Here is a 20,797-nt window from a genome sequence, read left to right on the forward strand (position 1 = left end):
TTTATCCCCAGTTGGCACCTTCTCTCTAGGCATGGAGGTGCTTTCGTTGCTGTACAGTTTCCTCCACGTCCGTTTGTATGCTTCGCTCTTGCTCGGCCTGCTCTACTCAGTGCTTTTTGAGACGCTTGGCTGGATGCACTTGATTCAAGGCAATGGCTGGAGGAACTCCTCTGAGGAACAATTGGAAACGCTCTACTGGCTGATCCCTGGAAGGGCCATTTTGCATATCTGCGCCCACGTCATTGGTATCCATCTTTTTATTATGTCTGAAGTGCGTTCACGCAGCACGTTTCTCAAGGTCGGCCAAGCCATCATGCATGGGAAAGACTTGGAGGTGGAAAAGGCCCTGAAGGAGCGCATGATCCACTCGGTGATGCCTCGTAGGGTGGCTGATGAGCTCATGAAGCAGGGCGATGATGACAGTGACTATTCGGTTAAGCGCTACTCGACGGGATCGGCCATTGCAGGCGCCTCCAGTCCTAAGAGCACCAAACGCAAGAAGACGTCGATTCCTCGGGGTCAGATCATCTTTCGGCCGTTTAATATGAAACGCATGGAGCTGGTTAGCATCCTGTTTGCGGACATTGTGGGATTCACCAAGATGAGCGCCAACAAGTCGGCGCACGCCCTGGTGGGACTTCTCAATGACTTATTTGGACGATTCGATCGCCTGTGCGAGCTCACTTGTTGCGAAAAAATCAGCACGCTGGGAGACTGTTACTATTGCGTGGCTGGTTGTCCCGAACCAAGAGATGATCACGCCTACTGTTGCATAGAGATGGGGCTTGGGATGATCCAGGCCATTGAGCAGTTCTGTCAAGAGAAAAAGGAGATGGTGAACATGCGTGTTGGCGTCCACACGGGCACTGTACTTTGCGGGATCCTTGGCATGAAGCGGTTTAAATTTGATGTCTGGTCCAATGATGTCAACCTAGCCAATCTCATGGAGCAGTTGGGTGTCGCCGGGAAGGTTCACCTTTCGGAGGCCACGGACAAGTTCTTGGATGACCGTTACTTGCGAGAAGATGGCCGAGTCCCAGAAAGGATTGGACCAAGTGTGGTTGCAGATCAGCTTAAAGGTAAGATGTGCATTTCTAATGCCTAACACGTAGTACGTGAGCATGTTTCCTTGTTTAGTACTGTGCTTAGTCTTTGTTGTGAAATCGTGCTTAGGAGTACTGAGTAAGACACTTTTGGCTCTTGGCTCATCTGGCTGTGAAAAGTTTCTTTGCTGCATTGAAACTTTACTCTTCAGCCTGCGTATTGTCAGTATCTTCAGGGATTACCTGTCAAAGCATTTTGTTGAATCTTTGCCCCTGAGGTTTCTGTGACATATTTGGTTTTCAGAGCTGTTTTTTTTATTCGTTCACATGCTGTCTAACCTTTTCCACAGGCTTCAGAAAGGGACTCATATTTGAGTTTTGTGAAGTCAGTTTTTCCTCAGAAAATACCTGTCATTTTCTATGCATGAACATGTTTTCCATTCAGTGGTCATCAAAGTAAATTATAATTTGAAAGTGGCAAATTTGTCATGTTAGCATATGATGCAATGCTGGCATACATTTGTTGTTATTTTTGCGTATTTTGTATTTGATGTATTTCTTCAGTTTTTGCATGTCTCCTTTCATTTAAAGGGATAGTGCACCCAAAAATGAAAATTCTCATCATTTACCAACACTTTTGTTGTGTCATATGTAAGACTTACTTTCTTCTGTGGAAAACAAAAAAGTCTCCACATTTATTTAGATATTTCCCACAGAAAAAGGGCTTACATGTATATGGAGCAACACATTATTATTATTATTATTATTATTATTATTATTATTATTATTATTATTATATATTTCTATTTAATTTCAGTTTAAATGTATTATTTATGATATGTTTATCTATAATATTTGCACTGTAAATTATGACAATTTTCATTTTTGGGTGAACTGACCCTTTAATAACTAATAAATAGATTCAAGTTGGAGATTTGTATAGTCATTTTGCAAAAGGATTGTAATTTCCTTTGTGTCCTAATTTAATGCGCTTTCTGATCACCAATCAACAAAGAAAAATTTGCATTTGCAAATTAGCAACCTTTTTTGCATGCAAACTATATTTGTACATTTGTTTCTTTTGCATATTTAGCATTTCAAGCTAAGCTTTCCTTTGGTGTAATGGCTGGTCTCCTCAATAATATCAAATATTGGATTCTCAAGGCATCGACATTTGTATAAATGTGGCCAAAGGCTGGCATTTTTATGTTATTAACTTATGCAAATGGTTCCTTCATTTTGTTAATAGTACTTGAGCTGAGTGTTATATTTTCCGTACAGAATATGAATGTCCCAGCTTGTTATTAATCCTTCCAGGTCATAATTACGGTTACTTAATAGATCCTCTCCATTTAATGTGGAAAGCCAGACTGTAATTAATATAAAATGGAATTCTCATTTTGACAGGATTGATAACAGGTCAAACGACTAAACCTCTTATAAGATTAGCAAAGTGGCATCTGTCCTTTACCACGCAGATTGGATTAAAGCCTATTTTTTTTATTATTGTTCTTGATTAAAGAGCAACACGTCAAAAAAAGCCCCTTGCATTTTCACAGGATTTTTGACATCTTTATCTGCCGTGCTAATATCTAAGCACTGAAGGATCCCAAACGCCTGTTTGTGAGTGGATAAACTCAACTAGCGAGACCGAAATCGCTGTGCCAGAACAAATCTCTGTGCTGTCAGCGCGTCATCAGGCCGTGGCAGCGCAGGTGTCTTCATAGGTCCTGCAGGTCAACCTGAAATGACGATGCGGCTGTCGCCCCTGAGAGTCTCGCTTCATTGCATTTCTCAATCAGAGAGGATTTGAGTCTCTTGAGGAACGCTGCCTCATTTTTTTTACTCTGTCATTCCCTCTGCCTTTGTTTAAAATAAGGGTAAAATGGCCTCCTTAAAATGGTCCCATGGTGCTTGTTTCTGAATATCTGTCAGTTCTTCTCTCAGTTTCTTTCCTTCAGCCTCTGTTTTTGTACTGTAATCTTTCCTAGTGGATAGGTTTGCTATCATAGTGGTATTTTTGTATTTTTTATTTATTTTTTATACAGTTACATGACTCATAATGGTACAGCAAGGTTAAGTGTAACATTGCATAACAACCTTTCTTTTCCTATCACCATTGAACTCTCTGTTGAATTCACCGCAGTTTAATTTCGCTCGGTTTAACACCGACTGGACCCGAGGCCTGAAGCTTTAATTTATGACTTCCGTTCTTTAATCATCAACACAATGATTAAAGTGGCGACATTCTTTCCTTCATATCTTGTATTTATTTGATTGCCCCTCTTCAGGCTTTTTTTTTTTCTTCATTCACTGGCTGAAAGCTTAATTTTCCCACTCCGGAGTCATGTATTCAGGATTTATCTTTCCCTCATGGATTTGCAGGCTCACTGAATGTGCTCTCCGTCGAGAGAGACTTCAAAAATCTTCCAGCTTCTCGCAGTAGCTACGTAAATCACCGAAGGAAAGTAGAGAGCTTGTGTGGAAACCTGGCAGACCTGGGAATAGAGACTGGCCAGGTCTGGAGTAAATCACACCGACCTGGACGCTAATCACAAAACTGCAGTCTCCCGTCAGATGCCGATGTCCTTTTGAATTGGACATGTGTTTAAATGAAAGTGTTAGCTCTGCTGACTTTCGCTGCAAGGTCTTTCAATTTGCTGGTGAAATCAAGCTGCGCAAACCAACAAAAACAGCACACATGGGTCTTTCCTACTGTGCAGTACATTTTCATGTCTATGTGAAATCAAACCAGGAAACCAAGAGCCCATTGAATCTAAACTGGGTGTTTAAGTTCAGTTTTCAGTCCTTGTGTGTTAGCTTTGAAGTTGTCTACAGCAGCCGATATGCTAGTGTACTGCTAAAATACTTTTTTTCCGCTTTTGTGAAGTTAAGTCAGATATATATATATATATATATAATCACAATATTGCAAGTTTGTAAGTTAATACAAATGATTATATTTTGTAAAAAAATATTGTAATATGTTTTCAATTTCTTTTATCACAGTATAGTACTTAAGTAAATATATATATATATATAAAACAAATTGCACTGCTTTAAAAACAGTTTGTTTGCCATACCGTTAAAAGACCAAATCAACTTTAAAATTTAAAAAAATTTCACTTCATGGAAACTATTTTTTTTTTTTTTTTTTTGTAATTTCTTTACCATTATTGTTGTTTTAACTGTGTCCTCAAATTCCACCTTCCATCCTGTTTTGATTTCAGTCTTCTGTAAATCCTAACAAAAGCTTGTGAATGACATCATCTTCCAGGAAGTGATATCATTTTGGTGGGAAAACAACAACAGCATTAGCAACAGATTTGATGGATTCCGTGAAGGTGTCTCACTATAAAACATCCATGTTTGTTACTATAAATCTAAATCTTTTTTTAATTTTAAGACATACTGAGCTGTTACTGCACAACAGGAACAACCCACCATCAATCGTCAACGCTCATGCTAGGAAAACAGGTCTGCAGTAAATAGAGAGGGAATGATAAATCTGTATGTATGTAGTCGCCTCCAGTTCACTAGTCAAGAAAAACAATATCTTGACCTCACGTGCTCTTGTATTGTGTGCAAGCGGTGAATAAGTCACTTCCACAATGCCGTCTGGTGCACTTCCAAAAAAACCACAGTCTGCTTTATATAAATAGCAAAAATAAGAATAGTCATAACTGTTGCCCCGGATAAATAACACCAGCCAAAGCATCGCCCAAGGGAGGATAAGACCTGACCGTTTGGCTGCTTTTTGGAAAACAAGTGTATTTCTTGTGGCTCCATGATGAGAGATTAAAGCTTTTAATAAAATAACCTCATAGCACGTGTTCTTGAGTGTCATGATGCCATGTTTCTGTGTGCCTTCCACATCCCGTTCCCTCTGGCGCTTACAACTTCCCACTGCGCGAGTGTGCGCTCGTGTGTGTGTGTGTGTGTGTGCTCTGGCCCCTGTAGTGTGGAGTGTTCGTTTGAGTGGAAATGGAGGCTATTTTTGGCCATTTCCCTGGAAAGTACCTGACTGTGCCCTGGTCCTCCCGTGGTTTCTGAGAGCTGTCCCACCTCCCTTAACATCGAGTTGTCCAAACTCTCGGTTTACCAGGTATTTCAGTTCCTGCGGATGAAAGAATATGGGTCATATTTTTGTGGCCCACAATTTTTCATGTGAACTCAATTTAGGAGACGCAGCCTGTTGAACTACCAAGTAGGTTATGACTGTTCTTCAAGCTATGCTAGTAACTGTAAAGCTAGCGTGAAAGTAGCTTTTGCAGTAGCAACCTACTTTTTAAAATAATTAGCGTTACTACATAAACTGTCATGACTTATTCTAAGTCTTATTAATTTTACTGATTGGTTCCCTTTATATAAATTGTTTTTGTCAAATGATTCAGTAATCAAATAACAGGTTTCTGTGACAATGACTGACTGATTGACTGTAGTTTAATCGGCTTGCTAGCTTGTTAACTTTTTAGCATTCAGCTATATAAATGGCAGTATTTAGCATAAATTGTATTTGTTTTGGTTGTCGGTTTAATGCGTCACCTTAATTTAGTAACTTTTCATTAATATTTTCTAGTGTGAAACATTATAATTTTTTTAAACAGAGTTTTAATGCATAAGCTTATTTAAATGGTTAGCATTTTAAGAGATAGTGTGGTAAATACTTAAATGCTAGCACAGTGTGGTTGAGAAATGAATGACGTTGGTCTTCGCAATGTTAGTTTTATTTTTAGCTAACTCAAAGTGTTTGCTAATTTTATTAGTTGTACTTAATGTAAATGTATTTGTTCTTCGTTGATAATTGTAATGCTATCACAAAATACATATCTATTTTTGGCTAAGTTTTTAGCATTCAGCTACATGTATGATGGTTTTTGCTAGTTTCGTCAGTTGTATTTGGACACCGTTTCGTTCGTATCTCCAGCACTGGTCAAGTCTTAGTTAATAATATGCCTTGCATGTGTTAATTTGAAAGTTGCAGACTGTTGATTGCATATCAATCAATATATTGTGAATTTCCATAAACCCCGCTGTGTGCGTCGTACAGCTAGGCATTGATTTTTGTCACTGACATGACGGTGACCTCCTATAAAATCATACCGGCTGAAAGAGCAACCACTTGGTTTGTGCTTCAAAAGGATTGTTTTTCAATTAATCGCAACAGAGATTGTAATAGAACTGCAAAAATGATTGTCTATTTAAATTAAACTATATTTTCTTCAAAACGATGTGCAAAAGGCTTGGATGTTTACAGGTAAAGCATTGCAATGGTAACTCAGAGTGATTTTTAGTGTGGGTGCTGTGTGTTATGGGTCATTCGTTTCTTGCTTCTGTAGTTCAAATCCATCTTGAGGTAGTATTGATTCTAGCCTGTACCATATCCTGAAATCCAGTTATTTTCTCTTCTCTCAGTGCATGTTTTTTTCTGACTCCTTGTTCTGGTTGTGCAATCGGTTATGTTGGCATAAAATAATTGGCCATTTGTTTCACCTAAACCTCTGCAGATGCTCGATTCAATGCTGTTAAAATGAAAGCCCATGATTAATATCCTACATCCTTCTCTGTTGATCTGCAAATGACTCCATTTCCATTCATTTCACTTTCATCTCATTCATCCGACGGCTGCCGTTGTGTCGTGTGCGTGTGCTACTGTAGAACAGCCTTCGATGTGAGGACTGACAGTGTGGCGACGTGACCTTCACAAGGAGCAATGAAGGCAATAACAGTCCAGCGGGAGAGCGAAGGAGCCATATGTAACCCAGGAGCACAAAACCAGTCTTAAGTCTCTGGGGTATATTTGTAGCAATAGCCCAAAAAAACATTGTATGGGTCAAAATGATAGATTTTTCTTTTATGCCAAAAATCATTAGGATATAAAGTACAGATCATGTTCCATGAAGATATTTTGTAAATATCCTACTTTAAATATATTAAAATGTATTTTTGATTTAATAATATGCATGGCTAAGAATTCATTTGAATGCATTCAAAGGTGATTTTCTCAATATTTAGATTTTTTTTTTGCACCCTCAGATTCCAGATTTTCCAATAGTCGTATCTCGGTCAGAAATTGTCTCATCCTAACAAACTTTACATCAGTGGAAAGCTTATTCAAAATTTATTCAATTTCCAAAAAATGTCCCTTATGATGGTTTTGTGGTGCATGGTTACATATAATGTGTTGATGTGATGGACGCCAGAGGACGTTCCTCTGCGCTGTTTCTCTCAGGCAGTTTTAGAGAAATCTGCATAATTGCACAGAAGTGCTGCTGTCATCTATTCAGAAAATTCAGTTCTCCAAACTGCAGCGTAGGTTGTGAATCGATCAACTTAGATTTGATTGTTTATATCTCCGTGTGTCCCAGCCTTTTATCATGAAGTGGAGATTTTGACATTGATTTGGTGTTGATGGGGTGGTGGTGGGGTGTTGTGGTTAAGGACTCTTAACTAGTGGTTTGAGAGTTGCTGGTTCGATCTGAGCAAGTTGTGAGATAGCGTTAGTTATAGATTGATATATCATTCTACCTAATGTTTAGCAGTTTTCAGATTGTCATTACACTTAACAGTATATCATCACATAAAGTCAATTTCAAAATCTACTGATACACATATTTATTGAGGTGTGTTATATAATAGGAACCAGAAGTCTTAGAAATGGTTCTAAATTGCATTTGAATATGTTTCTTTACATTACAAATGAAATTGCACTACTGGGTTTTACGATTTTTTTTTTCATGTTTTCGAAAGACGTCTCTAGGCTGCATTTATTTGAGCAAAAACAAACAGTAACGCAGTCAAATTATGAAATATTATTTCTTTTGTTTATTGTTATTATCTATTTTTTTTGTTATGGTTTTAAAAAATTTCTATTTGAATATATTGTAAAATGTAATTTATTTCTGTGAGTCAAAGATTAATTTTCTGCATCATTTCTTCAGTCTTCAGAGTCACATGATCCTTCATGTAGCAAAAAATAAATAAAAATAAAGCTAAAACAAATAAAAACTATATAGACACGATTTAGTATAAAAACAAAAAATGATGCATCTAACTAAAATTTGAAATGAAAATGGAAAATATAAAAAGTCTTTATATTCAAAATATAAATAAAATATTTTAAGTCATTCTAAATAACAATGTTAAGAACAAGGGGTCAACGTCTGTCTGGCTACCGCAGGTCATTTAGCAGCTGTTGCTAGCCGCACAATCTGTTGCTAAAAATCCATTTGACAAAATGATCAGTCATATTTCCCCAGGTATTCTTGATGAGGGCAGTCAAGGAGCTAGTCGACTGTTAAGACAAGGTAACCTAAGTTCTTTCGGCAGCTGTGATGACAGCTAATGAGACAGCTACGAGTAAATACATCCTGCTGTGACACTGATTCCCAGCATGCCGAGGGAGCGGCTGCTCTTTGATGTGTGATTGTACAGCGTCTGAAGGTGACCGGAGAAGCACTGCACACCATCCTCACTGACCTGACCTACCGACTCCAAGTATGTTCTCATAAAGCCATTAATAGAATATGAAAAATTAAAAGTGGCAGAGTTGTTTCTCATTCTGACGTAGACTCTTTCCTCTTGTCCCTGCACTGTCTGCATTAGCAAAGCCAGTGTTCTGCAGCCATGGACAAGATGTTATCTGTCACTTAGTGGATGTTTCTTCCCCTTGAGTGACCTGTGATTGAGTGTCTTGCTCAAGGGCACCACGATTGTACAGGAGAGCCACACGTCATGATTCGGTCTAACCCGGGTTCAAACCAGGCCAGGTTAGGACTTGGTTATGTATTATGAGCATTAAAGAGATTGTTCAACCCAAAAAATAAAATAAGCTGTTTATTTACTCACCCTCAGGCCGTCCAAAGTAATATCCCTGGCTCCTGACGATATTTACCGAGGTCTTATGAAGCGAAAAAGTCAGTCTGTGCAAGAAACTGAACATTGTGTATAACATTATCAGCCGTAATCCAGAGCTTCATGCCAACCGTCCAGAGAGATGTTGGGTTCACAAATCATTATTTTGAACTGGTTTATTCATTTTATATGCTTTAGACATTACAGTATGGCGCAACTCTGGTATGTTTAGCAATTAAATGTGGTGCTCATGTATGAGAGATGGAGCTGAGACCTAATTCCCTCCTCATCGTTATCTTTCATCAGTAGCTGCTAAAACAAATGAGCTCGAATCCAAAACTTAATTATGTTCTATAGCCAACAGTGTAGCTTTGTTCATAATTAGCCGTCATTGTAAGTTTAATGACCGTGGAGAGTTGCTCCGCTATGTGAGATTTTATGTGGAATGAGCCGAGAGCGCGTATCGTTTCCACAGCTCAGCATAAAAGTCCAGCAAAAAACTGTACGAAGTCTTGAGTCAGCACGACTCTTTCTTTATCGCTTACGACAGACATGTCTGGTACCCCATATTCACACTCCAGAGAGATGTAATATTAGCCAGCCGACCTGTTCTCCAGTTCGGTCCCCTAATCAGACGAGTCTTCAGCGCCTGTGCACTTGAAGGATCGGGGAGAGATAGTGAGCAGGTGCGATGACGTCTCAAGTGCAGTGTTTTGAAAAGCTTTTGTCTTAGATGATAATAAGTCAGCTACAGGCGATCGGATGTGATCAGAGCCACCTGGAGCCTGGCAGATACGAGCGCTTGCTGCCATATAAACCACTTGGATTGTCTTTCACTGCAGATCAGAGGTCAGACGCGCTGTTTTTGACTCCAGGCCACTGTCTGCTGGGCTCAGGTGTGTGTGGCAGCTGTCACATCCCCACGGGTCAGACCCATTTTATGATCTGTGCATGCCTAGCTAGGACATGTTAAATGTCAGTGTGTATTATGCTACAGACATTAAGACAAATAAGTGGAAAACATACATTGAGCAATCAGACCATATTTGTTTTGCTTGGCAGGTAAAAAACAAGGAAAGAAAATCTGCCAAAAAATTCTTAAGCACAAGAAATTGCATTTATCAAAGGTAAAACTGATTAAGAAATATATATTTATATATATATATATATATATATATATATATATATATATATATATATATATATATATATATATATATATATATATATATATATATATATATATATATATTAGTCTTGTTTTAGGCATAAACACTTAATTTTGATGCATTTTTCAGAAACCAAGACTAAGCATGTAATAGAGCAAATAATGCTCTACTTCTAAAGTAAATGTATTATGATTTAAGAATGTTTAGATGTTTGTACTGGAAAACAAGATAAAACTACAGAGTAATAAAATCTATTCCTTTTTTCTTTTTTTTTTTGCAAAGTACATCATGTATTTCACTTTCTAATTGAGAAATACTGTCCCTGTCCTAATTTAACATCTTGCTATTTTGTGGTTTTCTGGCAGAATGTGTATCCATCCATTATATTGCTCCCTGTTTATATTATATTAACCATATTATATAGAATATATTTATAACAAAAAAATTTTTTTTTCAATATTTACAATTAAATGAGGATAAATGTTATTTAGAAATAAATACAAATATTAAAAAATGATTACTTTATTAATCATTTTTACCTGGTGTTATGAATAAATTTAATATGAATTAATTCATTTAATTAATTTTATTGTACATTTAGATTTTTTTTTTTATTCTCATCCAAGGCTGCATTTATTTGATCAAAAGTACAGAAAAAAAATCAAATTTCAAGTAGCTTTTTTCAATTTAAATATATTTTAAAATGTAATTTATTCCTGTGATGCAGCGCTGACTTTTCATCATCATTACTCCAGTCTTAAGTGTCACATGATCTTTAGAAATCAGTCTAATATGCTGATTTGTGGCTTTATGATCATTTATTATAACTATACATTTTGAAAGGGTTGATTTGATTGACACTTTCAAAATTACTTTCTACATTTGTTTGTTTCTTAAATTTTTTATTATTATAAAAAAAACTGTTAATAAATCTATATATATATATTTTAAACTGAAATCATTTGTATATATATATATATATATATATATATATATATATATATATATATATATATATATATATATATATATATATATATATATATATATATATATAAAGAGAGAGAGCGATATCTTCATAAAGGTTTACTCTCACTTCTTCATTAGTATATTTTAATTTACTGTAATTAATTTAATTAGTCATTTATACAGTAAATAGTTACTAACCATGAACTTTTAAACTGATAGAGTATATTTCTGTTCTATTTATCACTAAATAATTTGAATCAGTGCTGGAAAAAAACTCTGTACCTGTCTGTTGTTCACGTCTGTTAATATCATAGATGAAGTCTAGAGCTCCATTCTGTTTAAGGAGCTCTATTGGATTCATTGACCTGATGGTGACAGGTGCGTCCCGACTGTGCGCCGGTGTCTTATGTTTTGAGAGAAGATGGCAGTATCTCACTGTAATGAATGGAGTAAATCACTGCGACGCCATTACAGGCTCTGGTCTGTGGAAAGCCAATGTGTGTGACCCCACTCACTGTCATTTATTTCCACAGTCCTTCAGCTCAGGCCTCGCTGAAGACACTGATGTCTGGCCCTTCATCTCTGTAGAAGGAACTGAGGTGAGTGTTGTTGCTCGGATCTGAGCGGACGATGGATTTGCTGTGAAACGTGTTGGACTGTTGGCTATGTTGAGGTTATGAGATTAGATTAGAGATTTGTTACAAAATATTTCTGTTTCAAATAAATGCTGTTCTATGGGACTTTCTATGCTTTTGCCCACATCAGTCCTGCGTGGCATCCACAAAGCATCCACGCATTGATCTCTCTGGGAAACGTGTCAGCCGTGGCTGTGGAGAGGCTGGTTTCATCTGGAGCGTCGGAGGGAACGTGGGTGTGATAAATACAGTCAGAGTTACTTAGCTCTTCTTATCAACACTCTTATCCCATATTGATCCTTCCCAGATTCAGCATGCATGAACACACGCTCATCCTGCTCTTCAGCGGCTAATACCTCATTAGCACGCTCTGCGGGGAGGTCACATGATAGATGGCGGTGTGAATGAAAAATGAGATGCTTTGGAGGGATGAGGTCCATGAGAGGCCCTTCTGAAATAAGCGTGAAGCTGCACAGATGTGTGGACTCAATAGAGCAACACCTGGAGAAAACTGCACACAGGAATGACATTACATCTATAGCAGTTACTTGAGACTTTAGGTGAAATGTGTCTTCTTTTTTTTGTATGTATTGTTGAGTCTGTGGTGCTTTTTAGCATTTCAATAAATATTCATTATGAATCAGACACGTCAGAAAGAGACCTTTCTTAGTTTAAGGAGTCAGTGAGCTGTTGATTCGAGAATATTAATCTGAATTAATTCAGTCCAGTTTGTAAACAAATTGGTCAGTCTATATCGTGAATGCATCATTTTCTGATTCAGTTTAACCGATTAAATGAAAAGATACAATACATAAACAAATGATTCAGACACTTTTATAGCATTGTGCAGCAACACAATTAATACTACTTTAAGAAAATGCACATACTAGTTAATTTTGCACTGATATGTGATATCAATAGTGATGCATAAATGAGAAAAATCACATTAGTATTATGCAAACTTGCAGTAAAAGCGTTAGAAGCTAGCGAGCTTGAAGGATGAGCGTATTATGGGCTGTAGCCTCCTGTGTCTGGTGGAGGTTAAACCTCTCTGGCTCTTCTCCAGAGCGCTTCAGCTCATGCGTTCAGGAGGATTTCTCAAAGATTTCCCACAGTTCAGTGGAGCTCTTCTCTCTGTTTGTGTGCTGAAATACATAGACGCAGGCTTATACTTCCCCGAGTGAGCGCGGTGCACATTGTCTTCAGTCTTGCTGCTGTACTTAGTCAAAGGTCTCATTTGCTTCAACATGCTGTATAATTAACACATGCTTCATGTGCAATCCTGCCTGTTGTTGACTTCTCTCTCAGACAAATAGCAGTTCTTTCTCTGGATGTCTGTCTGTTTTCTGAGTGTTTGTGCGCTTCGGCATGCTTTTCCCCTGTCTAAATGGATTTATACACTATGCAATTCTTCATTCTGATTGGTTGATAGATATCCTGAGGTGATTTGTTACAGTGCGAGGCAGCACTAGATTGATATTGATTGCTTGACATATATTATATGACTCCAAGCTTCGTTTTGTGAATTATTTATTTCAGAAGATTTCTGGTGCGAGAGGTGCTCGTTTTCTGGCAAATGCAGAGCCTAGCAAAAGAGAACTGTGGAGATCTGCCAACTGAGAGTTCACTGTGAGCGTCAACTAGGCTTTAGGACTGGTTTTGGTTTTTCTGCACATTTATACTAAGACAGTCACAAACAGGACTTTCAGGAGCAGATGCCACAAAACACGTATCCGCGTTGATCAACTCCAGAGGGTTAAAGTTTGACTTAATGTTCAGGTTTTCTATATATAACCAACAGTGATGATGTCAGCTTATTGAAGACTGCATACTGAATTCTGATTGGTCTACATTCTTGTACTTGTTTGCATACTGAATTCTGATTGGTGTTGACTTCTGCATATATTTTCTCATTTATAGTCACTTCCATACCTCATAGTGACTGTAGTCTGTGAGCTTATTCTGGGATGAAAAATGTCTTGAGATAATTACAAAATATAGACTTGTAGTAGTAGAAAAATCGAAAATGAATCATCAAGGCAGCACAAGCAAAAAAATTTAAATTTTTTAAATAATATGTTCGTCTGAATTTATTTATTTACTTATTTGCTTTCTATTAATTTGCTAATTTGTTTAATTGTTTTTAATGTAGGTTTGCACTTATTTGCATGTATTTATGTATTTCAATCTAATGCAGTGACTAATGCTATCCTAATGAAAGTGTGATTGTGTGTTGATGGTGGCCGTGGCATCTGTACTGTATCTGTCAGGCAGCTCTAAAGAATATGCCAGCTTATTATGCCATTTTCATTGCGCTTACAATGATCCGTAAAAAGAGCTCGTATCCCGTATCTACTCACTGTTGCACTCGTATTTCGTTTTTTCCTTTCCTTATCTCCCAAGAGGCCTTGCTGCTTAACAGCCATGGCCATACAGGAGAGATAGTCAGAGCGGTGCATTCAAGGACAGAGTGTGTGTGTGTGTGTGTGTGTGTGTGTGTGTATGAACTGAGCATCAGCATTATCATAGAGCTCCTGCATGTAATCACCTTATTAGACTGAGAAAGAGGCCTTGTGGGGAAAAATCAATGTGTAGAAATAAGTTAGTAAATTTCACAAATAATTAAATAAATATCAAGTAACAGTGAATTAAACATGAAATTTGGAAGTAGAAAATCTGAAATAGTATTTTCTTGTATAATGTGCTTTTTATTAAAACAATTCAGCTTGAAAAATAATTTTTACATATAGCTTTTTCATCATATTGGTTATCGATCATAACCTGAGAATAATTATAGTAGCATGCATCACTAACTAGGGTGTTAGAGATTGGAACCAATAATCGTAACTAATAAAGTTTGGTGCATAATTCATATCCATCGACAGACATGAATGATGCATGCATGATGCATGTTTTAGAAAGATCTTGAAAACTTGAAACTGCATAATTTAATTTGCACAAATATCACTCTATTTGATGGTTAGACCACCTAGAGGAACTGCTCAGTGGACGATAGAGCAGATTTGTAATGATGGTGCATTTATTGTTTGAATGGCGAGTAGTTTGTTTAGCTCTCAGCATCTGCCTTCACGCTCAAAAACACGAGTGTGAGTCCAAATAAGGATGTGTTTTCCTCAATGCATGCCGTGTTTACCGGGAAATAGTGGGAGGGCTGAACGCAAACACGCTACTTGACTTGACTGTTTGAAGAGCAGAGGATTTATTGACACTGCAAAGTAAATCAGGCTCCTGCTTCTCCTCACAGTCCGTTTAAACACTGTTGATTGAGGATTTCTTTATTGTTCAGAGGAATATACAGCGAGTCAATAGTTGAGATAAAGTAAGAGTGAAGCGCTATAAAGTCAACGTGTATTGCAGCGCAGATCATTTGAGTTCATATTAATATCTCTGATTTTTTTTTAGTAATGTGACACTATGTTTTTATTCAAAATGCATTAATTCTTGGTTGAATTGTTCCTTTAACACCCTTCCCAGCATGCCCTTTATGGACAAGTACCTGAGAGAGAGAGAAAGTAGAGATTATGCTGAAATCCATTATTAGCTGCCAGTGAAATGCACACACAGCTTGAGCAGCTTTCATCTGCTGGTTGTGAATATCCCAGACCCCCGACCGAGCGCTGAGGAGCGTCTCCCCGCTGTTTCAGCCCAAAATCTCCCTCTGCTCTTATGAGAGAGTTGACAAAACCTCTTGCAACATCAGCAGATGGGCTAATATCCACTCGGCCTCCCCCTGAGAGAGCCGCGGTCACTAAATATAAGCATTTGTTTCTACTGACTCGCCCACTTTCTGTTCGTTGAGAGCAGCTTCAGCAACATAATGCCATGTGTGAGGCATCTGCTAGTGTAAATTATTAAAAAACAGACCTTTGTTTGAAAAGGTCACACCACTCTGCTGGAATGACCATCTTTGCATGAATTTCCTTTCTGGTCCAGACTAGTTCATGCTGGTTAGTGTTTGTTTAACTCTGGGGAATAACATACTGAAGATGTGCTGCTTACACTCCAAAAAGATATTCGGGGGATCTGTTGCCACATGGTAAAGGTGCAGTGTGTAATATTGACAGCTAGTGGTTGAAAGGAGTTCAAAATATTGGAAAGTTATTTTTCCCACCACGTCGTCTTCAGACTCGATGCTCACGCAGACAAAGAAAGGTGACAAGGCTTTTTTTTTTTGTCAAATAAAATATGTTTTTTGCTACTTGTATATCAAATTTGCATGCTAATTAAGTTACATGTAGCATGCTCTATGCATGCTGTGCCGTCAGCTATCTATATAAACTACTTGTAAAACTATTTCAAACTTAAATCCTTTTGAGCTATTAAAGTGACTTCAGACTTTCTGGCTAGGTTTTCTCTTCCAACTGTTTTATCTAGTTTTATTTAAAGTTGTCATAACTCAAAAAGATTGATGCAAACTTAGAAGGGTCGGTTCACCCGGGAATGACAAATCTGTCATCTTTTTCTCACCTGTATAACTTTTTTTTTTTTCAGTTTTGCATTCAGAATGACAGTAGGATCAGCAAATGATGACCCATGTTTCATTTTAGTGTAAACTGTCTCTTTAAGGGTCCTGTATATGAATATGTCAGTGAAGTTTTCAGCAGGTTAAGAAGCTCATGCTGAGTCTCCTTATTTTCATGCTCATTAATTCCAAGGTTATGAAGCACATAAAAAATTGCTCATTGATTTTGACAGGCAGTTGGATAAACCGTTTTTTATTAATTAAATATACATGCTTACCTTACTTTAACCTACATTGCAAAAAAATAAAAAAATAAGATGTTAAGTTTATACTTAAAAAAAAACTATATGTCAGTTGGTTAAAAATACTCTTGTTTTTTATATATATATATATATATATATATATATATATATATATATATATATATATATATATATATATATATATATATATATATATATGTCTTGTTTTAGGCATAAACACTTAATTTTGATGCATTTTTCAGAAGCCAAGACTAAGCATGTAATAGAGCAAATAATGCTCTACTTCTAAAGTAAATGTATTATGATTTAAGGATGTTTGTACTGGAAAACAAGATAAAACTACAGAGTAATAAAATCTATTCCTTTTTTCTTTTTTCTTTTTTTTTTTGCAAAGTACATCATGTATTTTACTTTCTAATTGAGAAATACTGTCCCTGTCCTAATTTAACATCTTGCTATTTTGTGGTTTTCTGGCAGAATGTGTATCCATCCATTATATTGCTCCCTGTTTATAGCAAACTTCAGGGATCAACAAACTCATCTTTCATCCGGCTCACTCCTTTAATAGCTGTATTTCTTTTATGCCTGTTTCTTTGCTAGAGATGCTTGCATAGGGAAACATCAGCATTGTTACTGCTCATGCTTAGAGTTAACCACTAAGCTCAGTTTGACCATCGTCCCGCGGTGTTTGTGCTCCAGGCATGATCGATTCCTCAAATCATCTGCGGAAGACGGCTGTTATTAATTTGTAAGGTGTGATTTAATGAAACAGCCATGTGCACAGGAACACACCCCCACCTCCTCTCCACCCCGGTTACTGATCCAACTGGAAGTGTTGAGATCCAACTGTTGGCACCGCCACCGTGGCACATGAGCCCACCTGCCGGCCCGGCCCACCTGTCCCAGTGCTCAGCCTGCATCCCAAACAGACCAAACTGACCAGGACTGTACTGTGTGTTATATTCACAGCTGAATTACAAATACCTTCAAAATTATAATGCAGTACCTTACTAGAATTGTAATTGAACTTGAATTATGTTAGCAAATGTGAAGCAGGAAGTGACTTTTAGTTTAAGAAAGTATGAATTACTCATTAGCATATTTTAGAATGTTTTATAAAGTGAAAGTATTTGTGAAAATACCTTAAACATTGTGTATTAAATATGTTCATAATTTATACTAAAAGGAAGAAATACTAAGAAAAAGAAGAAATTAATCAATTCATTTGTTCGTTCATTCATTCAGTCAGGTTCACTTTAAATAAATTAGTATTTTAACTAATATATATTTTATAGAGCATGGTGGAAGAACATCTTTAAATATTTTAAAAGTTATAGTAACATATGAAGAAAAATGTATATTAATAAATTATAAACGAATAAAGAAAATATATTTTTATGTATAGATATATGATATACATTTTATTTAAATTTACATTTTAAATTGTATAATTTTATCCTTTTGAATAAAATAACTATTCTAGTTATCTGTGCAGTGTGGTGAAACCGTTAGTGTTGTATTACCAAATGAATCTGTTCTGATGGCTGTGTAAATTGCATTGAAAACACTTAGATTAGAATATGTCTAATGAGCTGAAAAGTGAATGCATTTGTCTGCATAGCATACAAAAAAATCATTATTAGTGCAAATTATTGATAGTTATGCTTTTAAGCAAAACTAAAACAAATTAATTAAAAAAAAGGAAGCATGGTTGACATTGAGGAACTCTTGACATCGACCCGTTTGGCGCTCTGGGACGGGGTCAGGGTCTTCACTTGTCCTGTGAATATGGCCAAAGAGTGATGGACAGAATTGGTGTGATGTGGTATGTTTCTGTGCTCTGTGCTCTTAGGGACAAATCAGTTGCTGGGTGTTGAATGGAAACACAGACAGTAGTGTGGGTGAGCTGATGGGATATTCATCATGTTGGCCTGCAGGAAGAGACCTGGCTACTGTACACCCACACAGAACATCATGAGGGAACTGGAATGTGTATATACCACAGTTTAATGATGAGAAATAAAGAGTCGTATGGTCTTGGTGAAATAAGTCATTTTCCACAAGTTGATATGATTCTCTAGGGTCTTAATGAAAAGCAGTTTGGTTTAAATTTCTGAATGGTAGTGTAAAAAACACCTTATTTACCCTGTCGAAAACAGCTTTTTCAGAGCACACAGTTTAGTAGCATCTTTCTTTAAATGTTAATGAGCTCTGCTGACCCCGCCCCCCTCTCTTCCAAGCAACTATTTTGCATTGCTTTTATGCATTACATTACTTTAGCATTGCTTCTGGTCTCCTGGGCTGAATACATTTACTTATTCTAAAAAGTGATTTTTTTTTCTTGCAAATGTTTAAGTAATAAAGTGTTACTTTACTAGTTACTTGAAAGAAGTAATCTGATTACATAACACGTGTTACTTGTAATGCGTTACCCCCAGCACTGATACTCAATGTTATTTTTGATTTGAAAAGAGAACAATCTTTTTAAAACAACTCCCTTTTTGTCTTGGTGACCAAAATAAACTGTATAAACATAATAAACGTACTGTTTTATCAAATCTCATCGTTGATAAATTTTTCACTTGCCATTGAAGTAAAATAATAGTTCTGATTTTCGATTCACAAACATTCATTTAATTTCTTCTGCTTTCCAAAGGTTATTTCTTTCTTTCTTTCTTTCTTTTCTTCTTTCTTTCTTTCTCTCCTGCTGCTTTGATGGTGGCTATAGGAGCTGTAAAGTTGCAGTATATGAATGCTGATTCAGTGAGCCACTTTCCGCACACGTACACAGAGTTTGCGCAAGCTTCGCTCCTGAGGGAAAGCCTAAAAAAGGCCCGAGTATCAGAACTCTCTGACACACTTCTCTTTCTCTCTGTGTCCGAGAAAGAAGAGGTTTTTGAAGGCAGAGACGAGAGATTGATGGGGCTCAGCCAAGACTTGCCCCATAATCAATGCGATCGATCGCTCTGTTACTCAGCTGTCCGAGGAGTGTGGAGCATCCGTTTGGGATAAATGACTTGGCGTGTTAGAAGCCTTTGACTGGGCCAGCGATTCATCTCGGCATCTCTAAAGGAATGACAACTGAACGCAGTTGTTCAGGTCAAAGTGAAGCGGCATTCGCAAACCATATTACTTTGATAATCTGATGCATTTATGTTGATATTCAAAGATAAATGGACAGGGTTTTGTTTTATCCATCTGTAGCTATGCAGGTGTGAAGTATACAGTAAATTAATTGACAGACATGTTACATCCACCATTATTATCCTTGGCCTTTGACCCATGTGCTCTTTGACCTATGCAAGTTCTTAGATTAGTGCAACCTCAACTCAAAAAAAGAAAAACTATTTAGGCCTAAATTTAAGATTTATGGGTTTTAGACCGATAACTTAATGTGATACATATTTGTCAATCATACATAAAAAAGGTGAGATTTCTGCACTTAAAAGATTATGGTTTATTATAATTGTATTTTATTTTATTTAAATAGGCATATTTAAATAACTTTTCATTTTTCAATTACTATTGAAAAAAACTGTCTATTGAGTCTCAAATCTCGAAATGTGCACAATAAGATCATGCATTAAGAACGTAATGGGTCAGTTTTGATTTGCTGTTGCTGAAATAGCGGGCTAAATGAGAATTGAGTGAATCTGGAGCTGCGGCAGCACTGATCTCTGTCTACTCGCTCTCTGCCTTTGCTTCATTTGTTCCTGCAACCTCAGGCAAAATGTCTGAAGCACTGAAACGATGAATCATAAAACAGTCTCATTTAATGATAAAAGATGACCGGTGACAGCAGGCAGTGACAGCAGGGCTGATTCAGGAGCACGGTCATTGCTTATTCATCCAGAGCTGTCGCTCCATGTCTTCAGAGTGAGTGTTCCTCACCTTCAGTCAGTCAGAGTGTGATGGGGAGAAGAAGAACACATTCTGCAGCAGGACACAGATTCTTACTTTAAAAACCACTGTCCACAGGAAAGACACTGTTTACCTTAATTCTGTCATATTTATTTCACCTTACATCCTTCCAGACCTGCATGATTTTCACATAATTTAAGATATTTATACAACTCATACTTTCTAAGTAATTATTAAGCGTACAATTATATTTAATGATTTCATGTATGTATTAAACTTATGTATATAATATACATATTATATGTATGCACACACATATATATGCATGTATGTATATATATATATATATATATATATATATATATATATATATATATATATATATATATATATATATATATATATATAGCTTAAATTATGAGAACCATTTTTAATATAATCAGGTTTATTAAAATTTAAATGTGTACACATGCATACAACAATTAGTACAAACCTGATTCCAAAAATGGGACACTGTGCA

At 36.7% G+C, this 20,797-nt stretch overlaps 1 protein-coding gene across 2 annotated transcripts in view; it reads left to right on the forward strand.

The window, feature by feature from the left end:
* The window catches only part of LOC113051739 (adenylate cyclase type 9-like), a 44,783-nt gene that overhangs the window by 2,330 nt on the left and 21,656 nt on the right, over positions 1 to 20,797 (forward strand). For both annotated transcript variants that reach the window (XM_026215784.1, XM_026215775.1), the window contains exon 2: positions 1 to 1,079. This exon is cut by the window's left edge and continues 758 nt beyond it. In XM_026215784.1, the coding sequence (XP_026071569.1) occupies positions 1 to 1,079 (1,079 nt within the window). The remainder of the gene's footprint in view (positions 1,080 to 20,797) is intronic.

Source organism: Carassius auratus, chromosome 3 (assembly GCF_003368295.1).
Source record: "Carassius auratus strain Wakin chromosome 3, ASM336829v1, whole genome shotgun sequence".
Taxonomy (NCBI): Eukaryota; Metazoa; Chordata; class Actinopteri; order Cypriniformes; family Cyprinidae; genus Carassius; species Carassius auratus.